General features: G+C 51.1%; 3 protein-coding genes across 5 annotated transcripts in view; 1 reads left to right on the forward strand and 2 right to left on the reverse strand.

Moving 5' to 3' along the window:
- Nucleotides 1-308: 308 nt before the first annotated feature.
- On the reverse strand, nucleotides 309-9,836 carry SRF (serum response factor). Of its 2 annotated transcripts, none has more exons than XM_019642823.1 (7): nucleotides 8,942-9,836; nucleotides 7,066-7,332; nucleotides 5,208-5,469; nucleotides 4,558-4,677; nucleotides 3,352-3,543; nucleotides 2,925-3,004; nucleotides 309-2,705 (listed from the first exon to the last, which is right to left on the reverse strand). In XM_019642823.1, the coding sequence occupies exons 1-7, from the start codon at nucleotides 9,467-9,469 to the stop codon at nucleotides 2,610-2,612; spliced, it is 1,545 nt and encodes a 514-aa protein (XP_019498368.1). In that variant the 5' UTR covers nucleotides 9,470-9,836; the 3' UTR covers nucleotides 309-2,609. The 2 variants fall into 2 exon arrangements, with proteins under 2 accessions (XP_019498368.1, XP_019498369.1); XM_019642824.1 differs by having other exon boundaries at nucleotides 310-2,705; nucleotides 2,925-3,001.
- Nucleotides 9,473-11,444, forward strand: LOC109382939 (uncharacterized). The gene is made up of 2 exons (XM_019642825.1): nucleotides 9,473-10,062; nucleotides 10,435-11,444. The coding sequence occupies exons 1-2, from the start codon at nucleotides 9,478-9,480 to the stop codon at nucleotides 10,636-10,638; spliced, it is 789 nt and encodes a 262-aa protein (XP_019498370.1). The 5' UTR covers nucleotides 9,473-9,477; the 3' UTR covers nucleotides 10,639-11,444.
- Nucleotides 11,445-14,894: 3,450 nt separating this feature from the next.
- PTK7 (protein tyrosine kinase 7 (inactive)) overlaps nucleotides 14,895-20,251 on the reverse strand; it is a 64,488-nt gene continuing 59,131 nt past the window's right edge. For both annotated transcript variants that reach the window (XM_019642701.1, XM_019642702.1), the window contains exons 18-20: nucleotides 17,360-17,511; nucleotides 16,331-16,509; nucleotides 14,895-15,893 (exon numbers count right to left, since the gene is read on the reverse strand). In XM_019642701.1, the coding sequence (XP_019498246.1) occupies nucleotides 15,733-15,893; nucleotides 16,331-16,509; nucleotides 17,360-17,511 (492 nt within the window). In that variant the 3' untranslated portion in view covers nucleotides 14,895-15,732. The remainder of the gene's footprint in view (nucleotides 15,894-16,330; nucleotides 16,510-17,359; nucleotides 17,512-20,251) is intronic.

Consider the following 20,251-nt stretch of genomic DNA (forward strand, 5'->3'; position numbering starts at 1 on the left):
TCACATGGCCATGAGTTTCACAAACCCCTCAGCGATTCTTTTGAATTGGTTGTCACTTTCTGTTCATTAAAATTGCTTATCTCTGTGTTTACCTAAGCACCTAGTAAAGCCACGCACAAAGATAAAGACCCCAGCCCGGAGAAATGTTCCTTAAATCGTACAGAGCTCAGGAGCCCAAAGGACCCCTTAGCATTGCTGTTGTTTTCATCCAGCCAGGTCTGCCTCTCAGAGCAGCTACTTTGGGGATTTGATTCGTGTTCATACCTCCCACCATCCCTATATGGAAAAACAGAGGCAAAGACCCCACAGTCTGTGCACAAAAATGATACATTTATTGAAAGAGTATTTTTTTTTTAATACAAAAGAAAGCTCTGTACATAGGACTGTGACCATGTCCACTATTCCTGGGTCAGCATTCCAGGAGAAGTAGAAACCACTGACATACACACCCTACATTCACACACACACACATTCACTCAGACGTGCACACACACACATACCCCAGAGCCACCAAGGAAGGGAAACACCAAGGGTTGCTGCACGTATAAATGCCACCTCATCCCTGATGCACGCATGTTCTCCCAAGGCCACGCTCACACAACACACATTATAAGCACTTTGCCTGATTCACTCACTGGGTCTGTCTTTTTGTGGGAAGGAGAGGAGGAATTCATCAAGGTCTCCTCCCCTGAGTAGGGGAGTGGGGAGTGAGTGAGTGAGGGTGGAGTGAAATGAGCAGAGAAAAGGGCTGGGCAGTTACAGACCTGAGTCCCAAGCCCCCCCACTCTCTGGCCCCTGATTTGCCATGCCCCAGCCTTGTAAGCCACCCATAAACCCCAGCTGTCTCCAGGAGAAAGCCCAGAAAGGTGACTTCCATGTTGGCACCCCAAAATGGGGCACGACAGCAACAAGGGTTAGAGGTTAGGGGGGTTCTCAAACATGTCGGCAAATCATCCCCTTGATAACTAGGCTGTGCGTAAAATCTTCCCCTACCTCTCACCTAATCACAGAAGCAGGCTTGTTCCTACTAAAGGCAGTCAGTCATAGGGTTAATAAAACTCCAACCCAATTGCTGCCATGTTCTGAAAAAGCTTCCTTTCTGGATACTGGTGGTGAAGGTGGGCTGACACGGGGTAAAAGACCCTCCCCCTATGTTGGCCCACCCCGAAGGTCTACCCCAAAGGGGGCAGAGGGGGGTGGAGCACGGCCCCTGTACAAATTACATAAATACTGAGGTTACACTTAGAAAAATAAAGTCATTTTCTTCAAGGCTTTTTGTCTTAATTTTAAAAAGTTACAGTAGCTGCTCACTCCCTGGGAGAGCTGCCCATGTCTGGCTCCCCTATCGCGGTACTCAGCCCAAGAGCTGCTCTCATTTCTTCTGACCCCCATTCCTGCCTCTCACCCCCTCCCAGACCCCACCCTGCTCACTGCAACTTGGGCCCCAGGCAACTGCAGGCCTGGAGGAGCACAAGGCTGCAATGCCCATGCGTGTGGCACAAATGAAGTCAGTTTCCTCTACCTGACACTCTCCCACTCCCACCCCCACATTTGGTCTCCCTCTTCCCTCTCCCTAGCAATAGCCCTAAAGGGCGAAAAGAGGCCCAGAGCTGTGAGTCGCCCTCCCCACCCCGTTGGGGCATGGCCTGAGGGCCCCTCCCCCGGTTTTCTCCTGGAAACCCAGGACCGGGCAATCCCAGAATCTCCCCCACACACTGGTGGTCCCAGAGCTCATGGGGTGGCTCTGTCCCCAGAGGCCCAGCCAGTTCCGGGGAGCCCCAGGGCTCCCCAGGGAAGGGGAGCTTGGGCAGGGAGAGGGACGAGAAAAACGCCATAAAAAAAAGTTAAATATTTTAAAAATATATATTTATAGATTTGTTTTCACTTCGTCTCCTCAAATAAAAAGTTCAAAATCAACTTTAAGTAAAGCAGCTGGGAGAAGAGGGGGAAGACGGGGAGAGGGAACACTGGTGGTTCCCTCCAACCCAGAAGCCCCTGGAGTTCCGAAGGGAGCGGCAAGGCAGGGCAGGTGGCCCCAGGAACCTGCTCCGTGCACAGGCCCAGCTACTCAGGAGCTGTAGGGGCAGCGGGCGGCAGAGTTGAGGAAAGAAGCCCCACCTCCCCAGCTGGCTCCCTGAGGGGCAGGGGGAGAGCTCTTTTGACCCAGCCTGTGGCAGACACAGTGCTGACATGGGTCAGCAAGGAGGCTGAGCAGAGGACCCCGACTGCTTCCTCAGGGGGGACACGGTGCCTAGCCCCACAGAAACCTGTTGTGGGAAGGTGGAGCACGGTCCCATTGGGTAAGCTAATACTCATGGCAAACATGGAGCCAAGCTGGCAAGGGGAGTCTGAGGAGGGAGGACAGTCCTACCATCAAACAGACATGGGAGGTGGAGCTGGAAGGAGGGGAGGGTGAGGGAGGACGGGGTGGAGGGCAGGCTGGCCCATTTCTTTGGCTGGAGTGAGAGGGCTCAGTCCTGTGGCTGCCCACTGCTCCTCCCCTCCTCCCTCCTGCGGCCCGTCAACATGTGTGTAAAGAAAACGTGAAAAGGCAACAATAAATAAGTGGTGCCGTCCCTTGGGCCATCTGTCCAGGGCGGCAGGGCGGATCAGTCACTCTTGGTGCTGTGGGCGGTGTCCAGGTTCACCACCTGTAATTCGGTGAGGTTGCTGCTGCTTCCGGCCTGCTGCCCTATCACAGCCATCTGGAGGGAAGGGCATGTGTAAGGACAGTGGGGTCAGGAACTGATCAGCCAGCTCAGGCTCCTCCTGCATGCCTGCCTGCCTGCCCCACCACAAGTCTGACCAAGAAAACAGGCCTCCTGACTAGGGATTTTGGCTTTGAAAGCTGGTAATGGAATCCCCAAGGTCAAGATAAAGAAGTAGCTGGCTGGCGGGGATGGGTGCAAGGGGCCCCCACCTACCTGGTGAAGCTGAACTGCAGAAACAGGGATCTGCACTGTCCCAGATGGTGCCGTCAGGAACACCTGGGGGACGCCACCTGCTTTGGAAAACCACAGGAGATACTCAAATTGCTTGCTCAAGAGAAACTTCCAGTATTGGAGGAGTGCCGATAAATGCACAAATGACTGGGTGACTCTCAGGTATAAGTGCCATAGGCTGAGTGTCCAACTGTGTTCAAGTGTGCATGAGTATCCAAGTGGACAAGCATGGGTGCTGAGGCATGTGTGCAATCATCTGTGTGTCTACTCATATATCTGGAGGTATGTGTGGGCATCCTAGTTTGTGCTTGTGTGTGTATATATCTGACTGAGGTGGGAACATGGAATGTGTGTATGTGTGTAAGGGAGGCAATGGTCCTCCTTTCCTCAGCTCTGTCCCCCAACTCACCTTGCTCCTGGACCTGGCTGTGGGACACCTGCATGGTGGATGGCGCCTGGGAGAAGGCATTGAGCACAGTGAGGCTGCCATCAGCCAGGCCCGAGGTGGGTGCATACATCACCGCATGGGGGCTAGGGTACATCATGTGGCCGCCCACAGTTGTGGGCACAGATGACGTCATGATGGTGGCAGGCAACGTCACTGGCAAACACAGACACATGTCAGGGAGGTCACACTGGTCGCTACTAATATCCCCCATCTCACCCCTAGGAACCCCAAGCCTCCAGAGCTCCAGGTCAGAAGCTACACAAGACTCATTCCTCTGCTCTGTCATTGACTAAGAAAAGCCTTATTTTTTCTTGAACATGACAGCACTAGCCTCTAATTGTATTCTATCATATCACACTATTCAGTTGTCTATCTGCTCAATTCTCTGTTCCAAGACCCTAAGACGCTGGGAAAAACAAAGATTACAGTGACTGACCCAACCTAAGGAAACTCAGATACTACTCCTCCATTATCCCATTTTTTATTTGTTCTCATTCTTACTCCCTCTTCCCAAACGTGTGGCTCACGAGTTCATCTTTTAAACAAGCACTTCTCAAATGTGAATGTACATTCAGTAACCTGGGGTTCTTGTTAAAAATGCAGATTCTAATTCAGTGGGTTTGGGGTGAGGCTTAAGGGTATATATTTCAGTCCAGTTCCAGGGTGACGCTGGTGCTCCACAGGCCACACTTTGTATAACAAGGTTGTAAATGACAAGAACTTAAAAGTAATTTTATTTTGAAAGTGTCTCATCATTTCTAAAATGACTAGAGACACTGAGGAAAATGATGGCTACTCAAAACTTAGGACAGACACCCTCCCACAAGGAGACAACTGCTCTATAAAATCCTTCCTCAAAATTACGCAGACGTATGTCTTTGGGCAACTTCTCCTTTGGGGCCTCAGCTTTCTCATCTGAATGAGGAGGGTGGCTTCTAATGGTCCCTAATTTCTTTCTAGAATCCACAGCCCTACTGCAGGGCAGGATTCAAAACCCAGCCAATCCTCAACTGACTTTCTCACAAGGATTAGGATAAGGGTTAAGCCAAAAGCCTCAGTCTCGACATTAAGAAATTCTCTGACCTTAGTTATAAGAGGGACACTGCTGGTCACCTGCAGCTAGGCCTCATGAAGGAGGCAGGGAAGTAACAGAGCTTTGAGCTATACCTGTCCCGCTGGAGGAGGTCTGCGTGAGGTCTGTGCTGCTGTCGCGAGAGGGAGACGCTTGCTGTGGGGCCTGGTGCACCTGAATAGCCTGCACTGGGACCTGCTGGGCCACTGCCCCACCTATAAGACACAGAGACTTACTTATGCTCTGTCATACCCAGCCACCACCTACACCCTCAAACACCCCCATGCCCAGGGTCTGGCACACTGCTCCCCGATTCCCATTGCTATCTTTCCTGGGAGCCAAAAGGAGCCCTTTGGTCCTGAATATTCTCTCCAGGGGCTCCTACACTCTGCTCTTGCCCTTCCCACCTCCTCATGCCCCAGGCCTTACCTTTGCCCTCTTCAGGGAGCTGGCACTGACCCATCAAGGACATGATCTGCCCTCCAGTCAAGGTAGGGAAGTGGTAGAATGTCTACTACTGTCCCTGTGGCAATGGGGGGCACAGAGCTGGGCTGGCTAGACAAGATATGGTTGAAACTTACTGACAAGGAGTACAGGTTGGGAGGGGCATGCTGCCAATGGGACGTAAGAGGCTTCTCTCAGGCTCTGGCCCCTGTTCACCCTCCTTCTGAGCAGGGGAAGAGGTTCCCCTTGTGCCAGCCCTAAACCCACTCTTCACATGCTCAATTTGCCCCATGTGACTCACCAGGCATGAGGGTGAAGCTGGTAGGCAGCTGCATGAGGCCCCCAGAGGAGACAGGGCCACTGCCTGTACTCTTCAGCACAGTCCCGTTGGCACTGCTGACAGCGCTGGGGCTGACACTAGCAGACACTGGTGCCAGGTAATTGGTGATGGGGAAGGAGGGACCGCTGCTGACTTGCATGGTGGTAGAGGTGCTGGGCGCTGTTTGGATGGTGGAGGTGGTACCCGGCAGGTTGGTGACTGTGAACACCGGTTTCAGTGAGTCCTATATCCAGAGTAGAGATGGAGCGGTGAGTCTCTGCCAGACCCTGCCCCTGCAGAAGCTTAGGGTGGACTGACAGCTCAGACTTGAACCAGGGTGCTTGGGTTCAACTTTCAACTCTGCCATTACCTGCTGCCTGGCCCTCCGGCAAGCTATTGAGCTGCTGAGCTCCAGTTTCTTGTCTGTAAAAGGATAATACCTACCACATATGTGTTGTGAAGAATAAACAGGTTAACATATGTAAAGCATTTACAACAGTGCCTGGCACATAAAAAGAGCAGTGAGTATTTGCTGCTTTTATGAGGATGATGATAATGTCATCATCATAATTCCCCGAGTTCTTTCCCTCAGTGGACTGTGGCAATCACATTGGTTGGGGAATCAGGACACCCAGGGTCTGTTCCCAGCTCTGGCAATGACTATGCGTGTGATCCTGGGAAAATTACTCCTCTTTTCTGAGCCTCAGTTTTCCTCTTCTGTAAACATGAGGGGGCTAAGCTACTATGCCCTCTTTAAAAGGGTCCTTCTAGCTCAGATTTGCCAGCCTTCTTAGATAGGGACCAAGAGTTTCTCAAGGAACTTAGGGCTTGAGAGACATCTTAGGGGGTTGGCAGTGAAGCACTTTATGCCAAATACTGAAGATTTAAACTATCAAAGGAATTTATTCATCCATCAAAATTTCCTGGGTATAGATGAGCCCTACTGCAAAGAGTTTGAAAATTATCATAGATGATAGGGCACTTACAGGAGAGAGTCTAGAGCACTGACTTTCCCCTCAGGGAGCCTTTGTTCTTAGGAGGAGGAGGAAGCCAGGAGCTGAGAACCAAGCCCAAAGGACTGAGGGGGCTCAAATACTGGGGGGTGGGTCAACGCGGGATGTTTGCAAAGCAGGCGAGCTTGAAGCCCCTGATTGGCAGAGGCGTTGCTAAGGCAAACAGTGCCGCGTCCTCCAATTGGCCAGTTAGTGAAGGGCCACCCGGAAGGTGGAGCTCCCCAGAGGAGCTGGGGAGGAAGCCCCGCCCCCTCGCCTTACCGGGAAAAGGAAGGGGGAGGCGTAACTAGGGCCGGCATCCCTAGCAGCTGGGAATACACTCCCTAACGTGCCCAGGCCCGGACATCCTGAAGTGGTAGGCGGTTGTCTAGTAAGGTAGTCTGCAGCCCAGTCAGCCAGCCCTCCTGCCGACTGTGCTGGGTTTCTTGGACCCTGGGACCCAGGAGTGCTCACTTCCTAGTCCCCAGTGACCCGGCCTGCCAGGAGGGCAGGGCTAAGCTACGCCCCCGCCCCCAGCGGGGAGACAGCTGGCGGGAGGAATGCAAGGGCCCTGCCAGGCAGGCGGGCTGCAGGCAGGAGGCCGGCGTGGAGCCGGAGCCGGCCTTATATGGGCACGGAGGCCGCCCGCTTATCTAGGGGGCCAGCCTCCTGTCAGGATAGCGAGAATGGACACCTGTCCCCTCGGATGAGGGGTACTAACCGCGCTGCAATCCACATCAGTGGGCACCTATCACCTGTCCTTGGTGAGGGAGAGAGACCCCCTCCCCTCCCCTCTGCCAGTCAAGTCCCTCCCCTTCCTTCCCCTCTGATAGGGAACCTAAACACACCTTGGTCTCCCCACTGCTGTCGGACTCAGACACCTGGTAGGTGAGGTCTGTCTCTTCAAAGCCCGTGGCACTCATTCGCTGGTCTGTGGTGGGGTCTGAGCGGGGTGGCGAGTCTGGCGAGTTGAGGCAGGTCTGAATCAGTGCCTTGCCAGTCTCACTGGTGATCATGGGCTGCAGTTTGCGGGTGGCAAAGGTATACACATGGCCTGTCTCACTGGCCACCAGCAACAGCACCTGTGTCCCTGTCAGCGTGGACAGCTCATAGGCCTGGGGGTAGGGGGGAGGAGATGGGTAGGTCAGCAAAACTCCTTTACCTCTACCTTCCTTGGGAAATAGGAAAGAGAGGAAATACACAGTGATTTCAAGCCCCCACTACCATAATGACCTTCCTCTCCAGTGATTGGGGGGAGGGGGGAGTGTCTTATCAGGATATCTGAAAGTAAGATGGAGAGCAGAAAACCCCATGCTCCTCTGAGGAGCAGCTCCTGCAGATACCCCAAGCAAACAGTCAAGGCCCCCTCATGACATCTAACCGCAGGGGACACAGAGAGACCCAGGTTAGCTGCTCCTTACTGCAACTTGGTGCCCTCACAGAGAGAAGGCTTCCATCCCCTCCTGTCACAGGGACCAGGATGAACTTACTACTATACTGGAATTCACATAAGACATTAGGGATAAAGGGCCACCCAAGCTCTAAAATGCCCCATTTCTTCCCAGAAACTGCACAGGTACTAACCTGTTGCCATTTTGTCCTTCTGCCCTATCATACTATGCTACCCTTTTTGTTTTTTCCTTCCTTTGTCTTGATACAAGTGTCTGGAGTGATGGGAGATGGGGGCTACATTAGCAGCTACTACTCTGCCTTGGGCCCAGGAAGGGGACCTTCAAGGATGGCCCCATAGATGGCATCCTCATTCCCAACAAAGTTCCTCAACCCACCTTGGAAGCAGCTCTGATTTCTATATGGAACAGCTATAAACACCAGCCAATGTTTCCAGGGTTCTAGCTTTTTGTTTCCCAGTTCCTTTGCTTCCACCCCTTCCCATATCTTATACACCCCAAGACAACTCTTTTCCTCATCCCTTTTCATTGGATAATCGGCTATAAGAGGAGGATTTCTAGATACCTCAGCAAACTCCCTGCCTTCCCACCAAACTCCATGCACCAGTTCTCCCTAGGGCTGGAAATCCCACTTGTCAGAAAGACAGATGTTTCCGAAGCCTGTCCTGCAGGGAGGGTGCTGGCTTCCAGTGGATGCATGGAAGACACATGGCCATGGCAGGACTTGGCTTGGTACCTGCTGCTCAAGGCAGCATCAGTTATCCTGCCTTGCTCCCTCACCTGGGGCTCTTGAGCCCCATTCGGTCACCAGCCCTGCCTGTCCTTCCAGCCAGCACTTCAGTAGTGCCCACCTTCCTCCCACACATGCTCGCTCATTGTTGTTACACAGCTCCAGCCTCCTCACCTCCATACCTTTTCTTCTGCTCCCTGCTTTTCCAGCTCCCTTCCCGGAACACCAGAGCCCACTGGACCTACTGACCCAGGGGTTTCGTTAACCACCCCCCGGGGCAGCCTCGCAGTCTCCCATTACCATTCCTTCACTCTGCAAGGGCTCTGTTCCTCTCTCGGGCCCGTCACTCCCACCTTGGCGCCTTTCCCCTCTTCTCCGGACGTTAGCAGCATCTCCCCTCTCCCCACATTTCCCTGGCGGCCCCTCCCCTTTCACCCTACAGGGGTAACAGCCATCCCCTCCCACACACCTCCTGCGGACTCGCCGCCTCTCACCTCCGCTTCGGCTCTGCCTTCCTCCCCGGCTCCCCCTGCGAGTCCCCACCCTCCCGGTCCCCCGTGGTCGGCCAGCCTCCCGGTCCGGTACCTTCTTCATGATGCCCGTCTTCCTCTTGCTGAAGGTCGTGTAGCGCCGCAGCTTGTTGTCGATGAACTCCATCTTGATCTTCACGCGGCCCCTAGTCTTCTTACCAGGCTTGGCCCCGCTCACCGCGCCGCTCACCGGCCCATAGCCCCCGGTGGCCGCCGCCGCCGCCTCGGGCCCACTGACCACCATGCCGATCTCCATCTCGCCCAGGCTTCGCTTCAGGCCGCGCCGTTCCGCGCCCAGCTCCTCCTCCTCGCCCGACTCCGAGTCGCCCTCGCTGCCGCTGTAGAGGGCCCCCGCGGTGGGCGCCGGGGTGGTTGTCGCTGCTACTGCAGCCTCCCGCTCGAAGCGACCCGGCCCGAGCCCCGCGCCGTTGCCGGGGACCCGGCCCCCATTAGCCCCGCGAGTCCCGCCGCCGCCGCCGCCACCTCCACCGGCCGGCCGCCCCGTCGGGGTCCGGTTCAGGCTGCCCCCCAGGGCTGAGCCCCGGCCCAGCGCCGCCGCGGCCCCAGCTTGGCTCGGTAACATGGCGCTCAATGCAGGAGGGCGGACGGGCAGTCAGCGAGGAATCGGAGCCGCCGCCGCCGCCGCCATCGGCTTCCCGGCTCAACCCGGCGCTCCCGCTGCTGCTAGTGCTGCTATCGCTGCCGCCGCCGCCGCCGCTGCGAACCCGGGGCCCCTGCACGCCCCGGCCGACCTGGGCCCTCACTTTCCTGCTCCTGTGGCCCGGGTTGCCCCAGGCTGCGCGGAGCGCCCCCTGTCCGTATGCTACGGCGGCGCGCCCGGCGGCCGTCAGCGTCCCCCCGGGGGCAGAGGCTGCTGGCCGCGGCGGGGACCGCGGGTGGAGGGGGCCGGGACCACGCGCAGGCGGCAAGGGATCCCCCGACCCTTCCCCCCATATAAAGAGATACAATGTTTCCTTTTATGGCGAGGCCGCTCCTTATATGGTGAGCCCCTGCGTTCCCGCCCCATTGGTCCGCTGTTCCGGCAACTCCGCTCCCTATTGGGCCACAGGGGGCGCCTATTTGCATAGACATACCGAACTTGTTGCAGTCATCCCGCGTCAGACGGCGACTCCGAAAGGGGAGGAGCCGACGCCTCTTAAAGGAACAGGAGAGGAGGTATGACTCCGCCTCCCTGACCAGAGAGAATTGGGAGGGATCTGTGGAGAGGAAGCCTGGGAGGAGACTGGAACGCAATCTTGCGGAGACGAGGGAGCAGCACTGGAAAGTCGGCATTGGAACGGTTGGAAGCAAACGCTGGGGTAGTTCCTGAGTGGAATGTGCGGACTGCAGTAAATGATATAATACAGCCCAAATTCCAAGGGAATGCGGGGATTGGAGCACTTACCTACTCCTTCCTGAAGGAGGCAAAGTTACGGGCCGAGTAGTGGGGGCTTGGGTCCTTGGTGTCCAGACTCGTCGCGCCCCCGCCACTCGGCTCCAACCCTTCCCCTCCCCCCGACTTCCTTTCCTTTTCCCTCTCTTTTCAAGGCGACGACACTTTCCCACCAGGCCGGCTCCCCGGTCCTCATTCATCATCCTCTATACTGGGAAGGCCTCTGGCAGACGTACATCTGGAAAAGACCGGAGAGACAGTCGGCCTCCCCGTCCCAGTTGGGGGAAGGGAGGAGATGGAGATTAGTGAAGACTTCCAGCTGCGGGCTGGGCTGGGGGAGGGGGTGGTTCCAGGGATAAAGCCCACCCCCCAGTCGGTGCAAAGGTCTGAGAAAAAGTGTAGCCGAGCAGAAAGTTCAAGCAAGCGCAAACACTCACGCGCGCGCCCTTCTCTGGAAAGCCAAGGGGAGCCCATAGGAGAAAAAAAAATAGGGTGCTGCAAAGGCCAGGTTCAGGGTCTGGGTCTGGATCTGAGTTCCAAGTCAGTGAAAATAGCTTGGGCTTTGCTCATACAGAAATTATTCAAATCTGGACTCTGCCTCTTCCTAGCCCTGTGCTGGAAACAAGTGTTTGACCTCTCCAAACTCCATGTTCCTCATTGTTGGTACCCATCGCATGAGATTCTTAAGGCAGATTAAATGAGATAAAAACTAAAACGCGGAATATATGTAAGTGGTCAGTGAATAGTTAATAGGAGCTGCCTAGGACAATCACCTCATCCCTGGGATAAACGTCCTCTGGTGTTTAATAGGATGGGAGAGGGTGATGATTCCTACCTTAAAAGTTGTTGGGAAGTGAAAACAATTTAGTGCACTGCAGCCAGCATTTAAAATAATGGGTATCACAAAAAGCAAGCGTAAATATTATTGCATAAAAATTGTTTGAATTATTTCTAGGTAAACCATATAAAATTTCCATTTTATAGGTAAAGAGGGTGAGATAGTGTAGATTTCACATGGTTCAATGTGTATATGTACTGGATGACAATATCAACTGCCTATTTTACTGTGAGTCACAATCCAAAGACTGAGAAATATTGAAATAAAGTATGTTCAAGTGATTTGTTGATATAATGTGTGTATCTACATACACACTTATATTAAAAATGGGCTCATTCATTAAACTCTTTAAGAGCCCTCCTCTTCCCCATTTCCTACCAGTCTTAAAGAGTTTTTTTCTTTTCCTAATTTAGTCCACACAACAGGTAGTTAAACATATGGAATGTGTTAGCTCAAGAGGAAGAACAGGTCAAATAGATAAATAGGTTCCAGAAGGGCTTCAGGGGCCACAGACAGTTCTTGGGACCGTGATTTGTCTGAACAGCACGGTCTTATTATACAACCACAGCCCTGGGCTCCATTCTTGCCTGGCTTCTGAAGACTTTTACGTGAGACCCCCAGCTTAGACACCCTCAGCCATGGCACCCCAGGGGACAACTGCTGCCCGCTGCATCCACAGTAGAGAACAGTTCTGTTTCCCTTCAGTTAGGCTGTTCTGATTTCACCCAACCCTTGGGCCATTGCACACCAGTGTTAGCGCCACAGCACCTTCACCTGCTTGGGATGGCATCTTCACAGCCCTTTGTCACCACTGGGTGGTGGGGGAGGGGAGGGGACCTATATATACCCACACTATATTGGATCACTACGGTTCAGGAGCCAAAATTATTGGATGTGGATAAGTCAAAATCAGAAACTGGTTCATAGATGTTTTGTTTGGACCATATAATATCTTTAAATCAGGAGATTTTACATAAAAATCTGAATATCCAGCCTCTCTCCAAAAAATCGAAATTTTTAGCAACTCCAGGCCTGGGTGCCCACATTACTACAGCCTACAGCCGAGTCGAATGGTGGTCATAGGAGAGGCATCTGTTCTCAGGTTCACTAGACTCCCTACAGCCCACTGAGCTCAGATAAGTCCCCTGCCTGGCCTCTCTGGAATGCGAGTTTGGTGCTTCTCAGATAAGGCCTTAAATCACAGTCGTCCCCTGGAAGATGGGAGCTCACATCCACCCCAGACCATGAACAACCTTCAGAAGGGCACCAGGATTCCAGCCAGATTCCCTCCTACCACACCATTCCCACCCTGACCTTGCTTTCTTTCTCCTGATTGTTATCACCTAAATAATAGCAGAACAAAAATTACGGGGTTGCTTTAAAACATTACTATAAAAAATTACTAACACTCTAAAACTATTTTCATTTGGAGGTAACCTTTATGCAGTTATTCTTAACTTCGCATAGAAGAGCTCTCAACTGTGATAGCAGCATTAGAGGGAATAGAAAGGAAAAGGGGTCATGAATCAGTATGCCTAGGGAAAATCTGGAAAGCCATGCTCCAGACACGAATAGTGGTAAGCAGCCCCTGGAGAGGAGTTTGGGGACTAGAGGAGTGTGTTTTTTTGCTTTATAGAAGTCTGTACCATTTGACGTCTTCCATGATCAGTATTACTTTCATACATTTTTTTTTACGCAAAATTAGAAACAAGGCAGAGGTAAAATAAATGGATCTTGGTGACCGGCTGCATGGGGAGCGGGATAAACAAAGAAGACTCATGATGGATTGAGATTTTGAGTAAAGGTGACTATCCTCCACTAGTAACATTAATGGAAAGAGGGAACTTGGCTAGGGGAACAAGATTGAGAGAGCGAGAGTGAGAGCGAGAGAGAAATTCAGGCTGGGTCCAGGGGAACAAGCAGTGGAAAATGTCCTGTAGGAAGTGGGGAGTGTGTGTCTGGAGCTTGAAGTGGAGGCTAAAATTGCAGCTAATACTTGGGGAAGGAACTAGCCACACTAAAGGGCCAATTAAAGCCACGTGAGGTGAGATGAGACTCTTGCAGTGGACAATGTAGAAAGGAAGGCCAAGGACAGGATTCAGGAGAACAGCAATCTCTGGGGCCGGCAGAAGAAGGAAGTTTCAGCTGGGGCTGGGAAAGGCCTGGTCAGAGAACAGGAAAACAGCATACCATCACCCAAGTCAACAGAGGAGTCTGAAAAGGCAGATGTGGCCAGCAGCGTTGGCTGCTGCAGTGTGGTCAAGGAAGACCATGAATGAGAAAAGGATTAGGGATTAATGACCTTCTAAAGCTTTGCCTCCCCAATACTTACTTCCAGGTGCAACCCATGTTAAAAAACCATTGTTACATCGCAACCCGTGGTGAATTCAATTTTTGCTCCCAATTCTTCACACTCTGTGTTGGAATCAGCCAGCCACATCCTTTGCCATGTGACTTTGCAGAACCTACTACTGCTGTTGCTGAGTTTTGACATGTGACATACTTTGGCCAATAAAATGTTAACAGACTTGTGGTTTTAAATGTGCTTGCGTGATTAGGCTTGACCTCTTGTGCTCCTGCCACTGCATGAGAGCATGCTCTGAGACCAGCAGAATACACCCAAACTAGTCCTACAGCCTGGAGGAAACCCCCAGCTGAACTCAGCGAGGCCCTGCCAAGATCAGCAGAACCTCACCAATCTGCAGATTTATGATAGAGAAAAATAAATTGTTGCAAGTGACTGAGATTTGGGGGTTATTATACAGAATCACCAACCCAATTGCTAATGTGTAACCCAGTATAAGCAAACATGTATCAAATGTTACCAACAACTTTTGTAAAAGAACACTTACCTTTAAGGTATACAATGTACTCAGTTTCCATCATGTTTCATATTTTTAAAACCCAGTTTGGAAAACACTGCTCTAGAGAAATTGTTTCTTTGTGTGTTTTTTTTCACTCCAACAAACCTGAAGGATGTAACACACTGTTTTTATCAAGTAAGCGGCTCAATTACTAGCTGTGTCACATTGGGGAAACTACCTGTCCTCCCTGAACCTGTTTCCTAACCTGTGAAATGAGAACAATTAACATCAGGCTAACAGAGTAGTCACGGAGATTACGTGAGAGAATGCATGTTAAGTGCTTAGCAAAGTGACTGGGACAAAGCAGCCAATAAATATTAGCTGTTATTTTCATTACTGAGAAGTTTGGTGAGACACAGAATGAATTAGAGCAATTTCAGAGTTAAGAAATCATTTCTTCAGGTTGGAGAACCGGGCTGAAGTTACTGGAATATGGTGATGTCACAAAGTCTAGGTAACTGAGTGGCAGGAATCAAACCAGTTGAGGGTCTGGGAGCAATGAGGCATTAGCGTCATCCCTTTGCTCCATATTATCCACTCCATCTTCCTCCTCAAGCCTTAAAGGGATTCAGAGACCTGAATCTGTCATCAACTACTCCTCCAGTCCTACTCTAACTTGTCCCTCCTCACACTTCCACCCTCCCCACCTGAGCGCGAAGACTAGGCTAGTAGCCAGCAGTAAGTAAGTAGTTGGCAGTCCGAAGCAACACAGGGTCCCATGGACAAGAGGTGGCCTTGCCTCCTGAGCCCACATTCTCAGCTGCTCCACGAACCAGAGAGAAGGACCCGTGTCGGCCAGTTATTCCCATCCAAGCCCCACCTGACTCTGTGAAGGCACATGGCCCTTCTGAATATGGGGGAAGACGGGACATGATTCAAGGGCAACGGCAGGGAATGAACATCAGAACCAAGTTGTAAAAAAGGCTTCTTTATTGAGAGCAGCGAGTGTAAAAAAAACAACAAAAAAACCCCAAAACAAACAAACAAACAACAACAACAACAACAATAAAGGTGTGAGGCAGGGCTGGCCCCCCTCCCCATCTCCTCCAGGGCCCACCCCTCCCTCCCATGCCCACCCACCCCACGCTGCAAGTACATACAAAAGCCGCCCATGGTGCATACAAAAAGGGCGGGTTATATAGTGTCAAAAGCTCCTGAAAACTCCTTCATCTGCCAGGCACTTAGGATGAGGAAAGGAGAGAAGGGTGGGGAGGGGGCATGGGCCTGGGTCAGCGTGCACAAGTCCATGCAGGGAGGGTTCATTGGCTGTGTCCTCCGTGATCCTGGCACAGACCCCGAGGTGGGCCTCGTGGGCCAGAACTACCCAGGAATTTGAGATTATTAGGGAACACCTCAAACCCTGCTCATCTTCAGCCTAGCCCTCCCTGGGCAAAGTTGGTAGATGAATGGCAGAACTGGACCTGGTCAAGGGGAGGAAGCCCAGGCCAGAAACTGGGGGTTACCTGAGGCATCCACATTGTCCCTGATGGGGGGAGCGGTGGCAAAGAAAGCTGCCCAGCCCAAGGCTCTAGTCACCCCATCTGGGTCCCAATCGGCCTCCCCAAAGGCTGAGAGTGAGGAAGAGGAGGAAAGCCCAGGCCCTGCCCAGACCTCAGCAGTGCCTGTGGTGCCAGGGTGGGGGCCCTAGGGCCAAGGAGGACAGGGATCTGGCCCATCATGCTGCGGGCACCCCTCAAGAGGTCCTCCCCTGCCCGTGCCATCCTGAGACACAGGCTGCCTGGGTTCCCTCCTCACGGCTTGCTGTCTGCAGGGCTGTCTCCCAGGGTGTTGGCAATCTCACTGAAGGAGGGTCGGTCCTTGGGGCTGACGGCCCAGCAGCGCTGCATCAGCCGGTAGAGCTTGGATGGGCAGCCCTCAGGCTGTGGAAGCTTGGCCTTCCCAGCCTGCAAGTCTGCAGGAAGATGGTGCGAGGAGTTAGTCAAAACTTTTAACCACCTGTCCAGTGGTCTGTGGAGCCTGCAGTTCCCATAAACAGCCACAGGAGGACGACTTGGGGCGGGGTCACAGGCCAGTGGTAGGTGCGCACTGACTCAAGGAGTGAGTATACCCGGAGCTATCTTACCACCAAACTGGGTAACTCCCCTGGCCCCAGCTCGCTTGGACTGGTTGGGGCAGGGTTCACACAGAACAGGAGGCAGCCAATGCATGGGGGCAAGGGCTATTTACCAACCAGTGTGAAGGCATTTCAGTATTCCAAGAACTGGAGTGGCCCTATCTCTGTCCCTGCTAATACCAGCCTCGAGCGGGGAGGCAGGCTGAGCGGCTCAGCCCCAGGACCTCGAGCAAACTCTCCACCTGGAGTCATCCCTTGGAAACACAACCGCCTACCTGCCAGCACTTCATCATCGGCCTGCCCACCGTGGGGCATCTCTCCATGGGTGAACACTTCCCACATCAGCACACCAAAGGCCCACACATCAGACTTGGTGGAGAAGTCGCCCTCCAAGATGGCCTCAGGGGACATCCAGCGCAGCGGAACCCAAGCCTGGCGGAAGTGGTAGTACTCACTGCAGAAGAAAACCACACGCGGGGATGGGGCTGGAGCCTCTGTGGTTCCCACAGTGGGGTGAGGTGAGGAACGTGGCCTGGGATCCCAACCTCATCCCGGGTCTGGGTCTCATACCCAAGCTAGATAGACCCCAACTTTTCTACATCAAGGCACTCAAGAGAAATTGGCAACATTTATGCTGAGCATGGAGGCATAGTGGATGAAATTTGGAGGCATCGATGTGGAGTTTGATGGTTAAAAATTCTATGAAGAATCAAACTTTGCCTAGAAGTTAATATCAATAAAAAAGCAAATAATTACACACACTTCCAGTATTGGTTTTTAAAAAATGTGAAAAAAAAAAAAACATTAAATGGAAAGAAAATTTTAAAAGCTTTACTAGTGACAAAGCCATCATGACTAAAACAACAGTCAGATGAACTGGGGTGACTCAGAACTGGGGTGACTTGAGGGGAAGTTTCTGGAGGCAGTATGTCGTGTGTGTAGGCATTGCAGAGCAATCTCTGGCTGTGGGTGCTGAGCTTTAAATCATAGGCTTCACAATAATAATTACTGAATTCAGGAAGTTACAGAGAGGGAACCATATGAATAAATTATTAAATTGTTATGAAATTTGACTAGTTATTAAAAAGGGTTTATAATTCTTTATCACTAGAGACAATGTATAAATGTCAGGGACGTGTGGCCCACTGGCTGGGACTCCCGCCGCACCTCTGGGAAGGGTGAGGAGGCTATGCCCACTCCTGGGCCCTCCAGCTTTGGACCACGCAGACATTAAGCCCTTCCCACACCCCCCCAAACTGCATCTGTCCTCTGCCCCTCGCCCCACCCCACTCATGTGCTTCTACCTGTTGTACACATCCTTGCTGAGCCCCAGGGCCGACACCTTCACCTGTCTCTGGGCGCTGACCAGGCAGTTGCGAGCAGCCAGATCCTTGTGCACAAAGCGGTTGTTGGACAAGTGCTCCATGCCCAGGGCCACTTGGGTACACAGGGCCACCTGGAGTGAGAAAGGGGCTGGTCAGAGCACCCACATCTAGAGGCATCAAGGTAACCACCCCTGACACAACCCTTGATGGGGTCTCAGTGCCATCGGTGTGATGCTTAGAAAGCCCAAAAGCAAAGGCACAACAGCCTCCGTCTCTTTTTCTGTAAAATGGGAATGATGACAGTGCCTGCCTCACTTGGGTTGTTAGAAGAACAAAAGTAAATGAAATGAAGCTCATGGACCCACTCAGACACAGAGCAGATTCTAGATAAGCGAGCGGCACATGGGGCAGGGAGAACACATAGTAACCACCTGTTGAGTGAAAAATAGCTGGTCAGTAATCATAGCTTACATCTTTATGGGTTGTTCCTTTTCCTTTCTACTGCAAAATTACGTATTTTCTATAAGTTGTATATCAAAAAAACAAAACACACACACACACACACACACACACACACACACACACACACACACAGAGGTTGCCTCCAAAGAGGGGGAACTGGGGCTAGAGAAGGGAAAGGTAGGGAAACTTTTGGTTTATGTTTTTTAAATTGTGAACCACATAGAGAAAATATCAACTGTATCGGTGGGGTCTACTTTCACAAATGATTATAAAGCTCACTCACACCCAGGTAATAATGGTCACTAGTTAAAAAGAATAAAAACAATGCTAGCACCCCAGAACCCCCCAAGGGCTCCTTTCTCATCCTACAGTCTCCCCTCCAGAGGTAATCACTATCCTGACTCTATGATAATAATTTCTTAGCTGTTCTTTCTAGTCTTACAACTTACACATATGTGCCCAAACACTATGATTCGGTTCTGGACCCCGATAAGGTTGGCAGCATATATTATAAAATGTGTACTCTTTTGTGCCTGATTCTTTCACTCAGCATTGTGAGAGTCATCCTTTTTTGGGGTATGGAGTTCTTTTTCATCTTGAATATACCATGATTTATTCATTCTAATGCAATGGATATTTGGCTCCCCCCACCCCCCACCCCTAGTTTGAGGCTATTAAGAACAGTGCTGAGGCGCCAGTTAGCTCAGTTGGTTAGAGAACAGGCTCATAACACCAAGGTTGCCGGTTCGATTCCCCACATGGACCACTGAGATGTGCCCTCCACAACTAGATTGAAACAACTACTCAACTTGGAGCTGATGGGTCCTGGAAAAACACAGTTTCCCCATTTTTAAAAAAAAGAAGAAAAGAAAGAAACAGAACAGTACTGCTATGACCGTTCTTATAGGTATACACATATATGAGTTTCTTTAAGATATCTAGGTGTGGGTCGTGGACTTGAGTATTGCCAGCTCTACAAAATAAGGCCAAACTATTTTCCAAAGTGTGAGGAAGTTAGGGATCTTTTTCACTGATACACTTTTAAATCTCTGAGCCACATGAATGTATTACACAGAATACCTTCAATGTAGTTATGATTAAGTTATACGAGCATTTTTAAAGTATATATCGAGGAACTGAATATTCATTGAGTAGCTACTGTACACCACACACAGCTGGGTGCTGGTGGAATATAACAGGAATGCCAAGGCACCCAGTGAGAGGGCAGTCTAGAAGGGAGGCAGGAATTGTACCGGCAGAAGACTGCCACCTCCAGGGAGAAAAGGGTCCATGCCAAACAGATAAAATTGGAACACCAAGAGAGTGCTCGTAGAGATCCACGGCCTTATGGTCTCTATCATAACTACCCAACTCTGCCATTGTAGCACAAAAGCAACCAGAAAAAAATGAGTAAATATGCTGCAATTTGAATGTCATGACTTTTTATGTGAAAACTTGTCACAAATTCTTTTGAATTTTTTTTTTTTTTTACCAACTATTTAAAAATGTACAACTCAGGGGTGGCCGGTTAGCTCAGTTAGTTACAGCATGGTGCTGCTAACACCAAGGTTGCTGGTTCGATCCCTACATGGACCATTGTGAGCTGAACCCTCCTTAAAAAAATAATAATAAATAAAATAAAAATATACAACTCAATCTTGGCTCATGGGCCATCCAAAGCAAGCAGCAGGGCAGGTCTGGCCTCTGGGTCAGTTTGCTGACCCCTAACCTAGGAGGCCATACTTGTCTATCCCCTTCTTGCTTCTCTGACCTTCTCCCCTCCCCTCAGCCCAGTCCAGCCTCTCTGTCCTCTGTCATTCTCTCCCACATTTGTTTCCCTTGCTCATGATCTCCCAGGGACTGGCCCTCTTCCTTTCTATTGGATTTGGTCACCTTCTCACAGGTGACCTTTCCTGCTGGTCATATCTAAGATAGCTTCTTCCCTCCCCATCCCGTTATCCTGCTTTATTTTGTTATTTCGTAGCTCTTGTCACTGCCTAAAAGTATATGTCTGTTTATTTACTTCTTCATTGTCTGTCTCTCCAGCCAGAATGCTGACTCCATGAGAGCAAGGAATGTATTTGCTGCCTTGTTCACTGTGGTGTACCATTTCTGGCATGTAAAAGGTGCTCAAAAAGGTACTTGAATAAAAAGTATTGAATTAATGAATGACTTGAATGAATGCAATATTAAAGTGGTCAAGATTTTTCTTTTAAGTTTGAAACCAGATTATTTTAATATATGTTACCTACTTTTAACATAGAATCACTACCATTGTCACATGTCTCAATTTTGGATTTATCTTGAGAAAACAGAAAGTTGTGGGTTTCTTTCTTTCTTTCTGGTTTTTTTTTTTTTTTTTAATAGAACCTTGAAAGGCAGCAGTTGGTTTTCTAGTGACAGGTGTCT

Source organism: Hipposideros armiger, unplaced genomic scaffold, assembly GCF_001890085.2.
Source record: "Hipposideros armiger isolate ML-2016 unplaced genomic scaffold, ASM189008v1 scaffold_72, whole genome shotgun sequence".
NCBI classification, from domain to species: Eukaryota; Metazoa; Chordata; class Mammalia; order Chiroptera; family Hipposideridae; genus Hipposideros; species Hipposideros armiger.

Coding starts and splice junctions, on each gene's coding strand:
- SRF (XM_019642823.1), bottom strand. CDS start 9,469: ATGTTACCGAGCCAAGCTGGGGCCGCGGCGGCGCTGGGCCGGGGCTCA. Junction 7,333..8,941: donor AGACGGGCATCATGAAGAAG/GTACCGGACCGG, acceptor CCCTACCCCCAG/GCCTATGAGCTGTCCACGCT. Junction 5,470..7,065: donor ACAGCAGTGGGGAGACCAAG/GTGTGTTTAGGT, acceptor CTCTGGATATAG/GACTCACTGAAACCGGTGTT.
- LOC109382939 (XM_019642825.1), top strand. CDS start 9,478: ATGCAGGAGGGCGGACGGGCAGTCAGCGAGGAATCGGAGCCGCCGCCG. Junction 10,063..10,434: donor TTAAAGGAACAGGAGAGGAG/GTATGACTCCGC, acceptor TCTCTTTTCAAG/GCGACGACACTTTCCCACCA.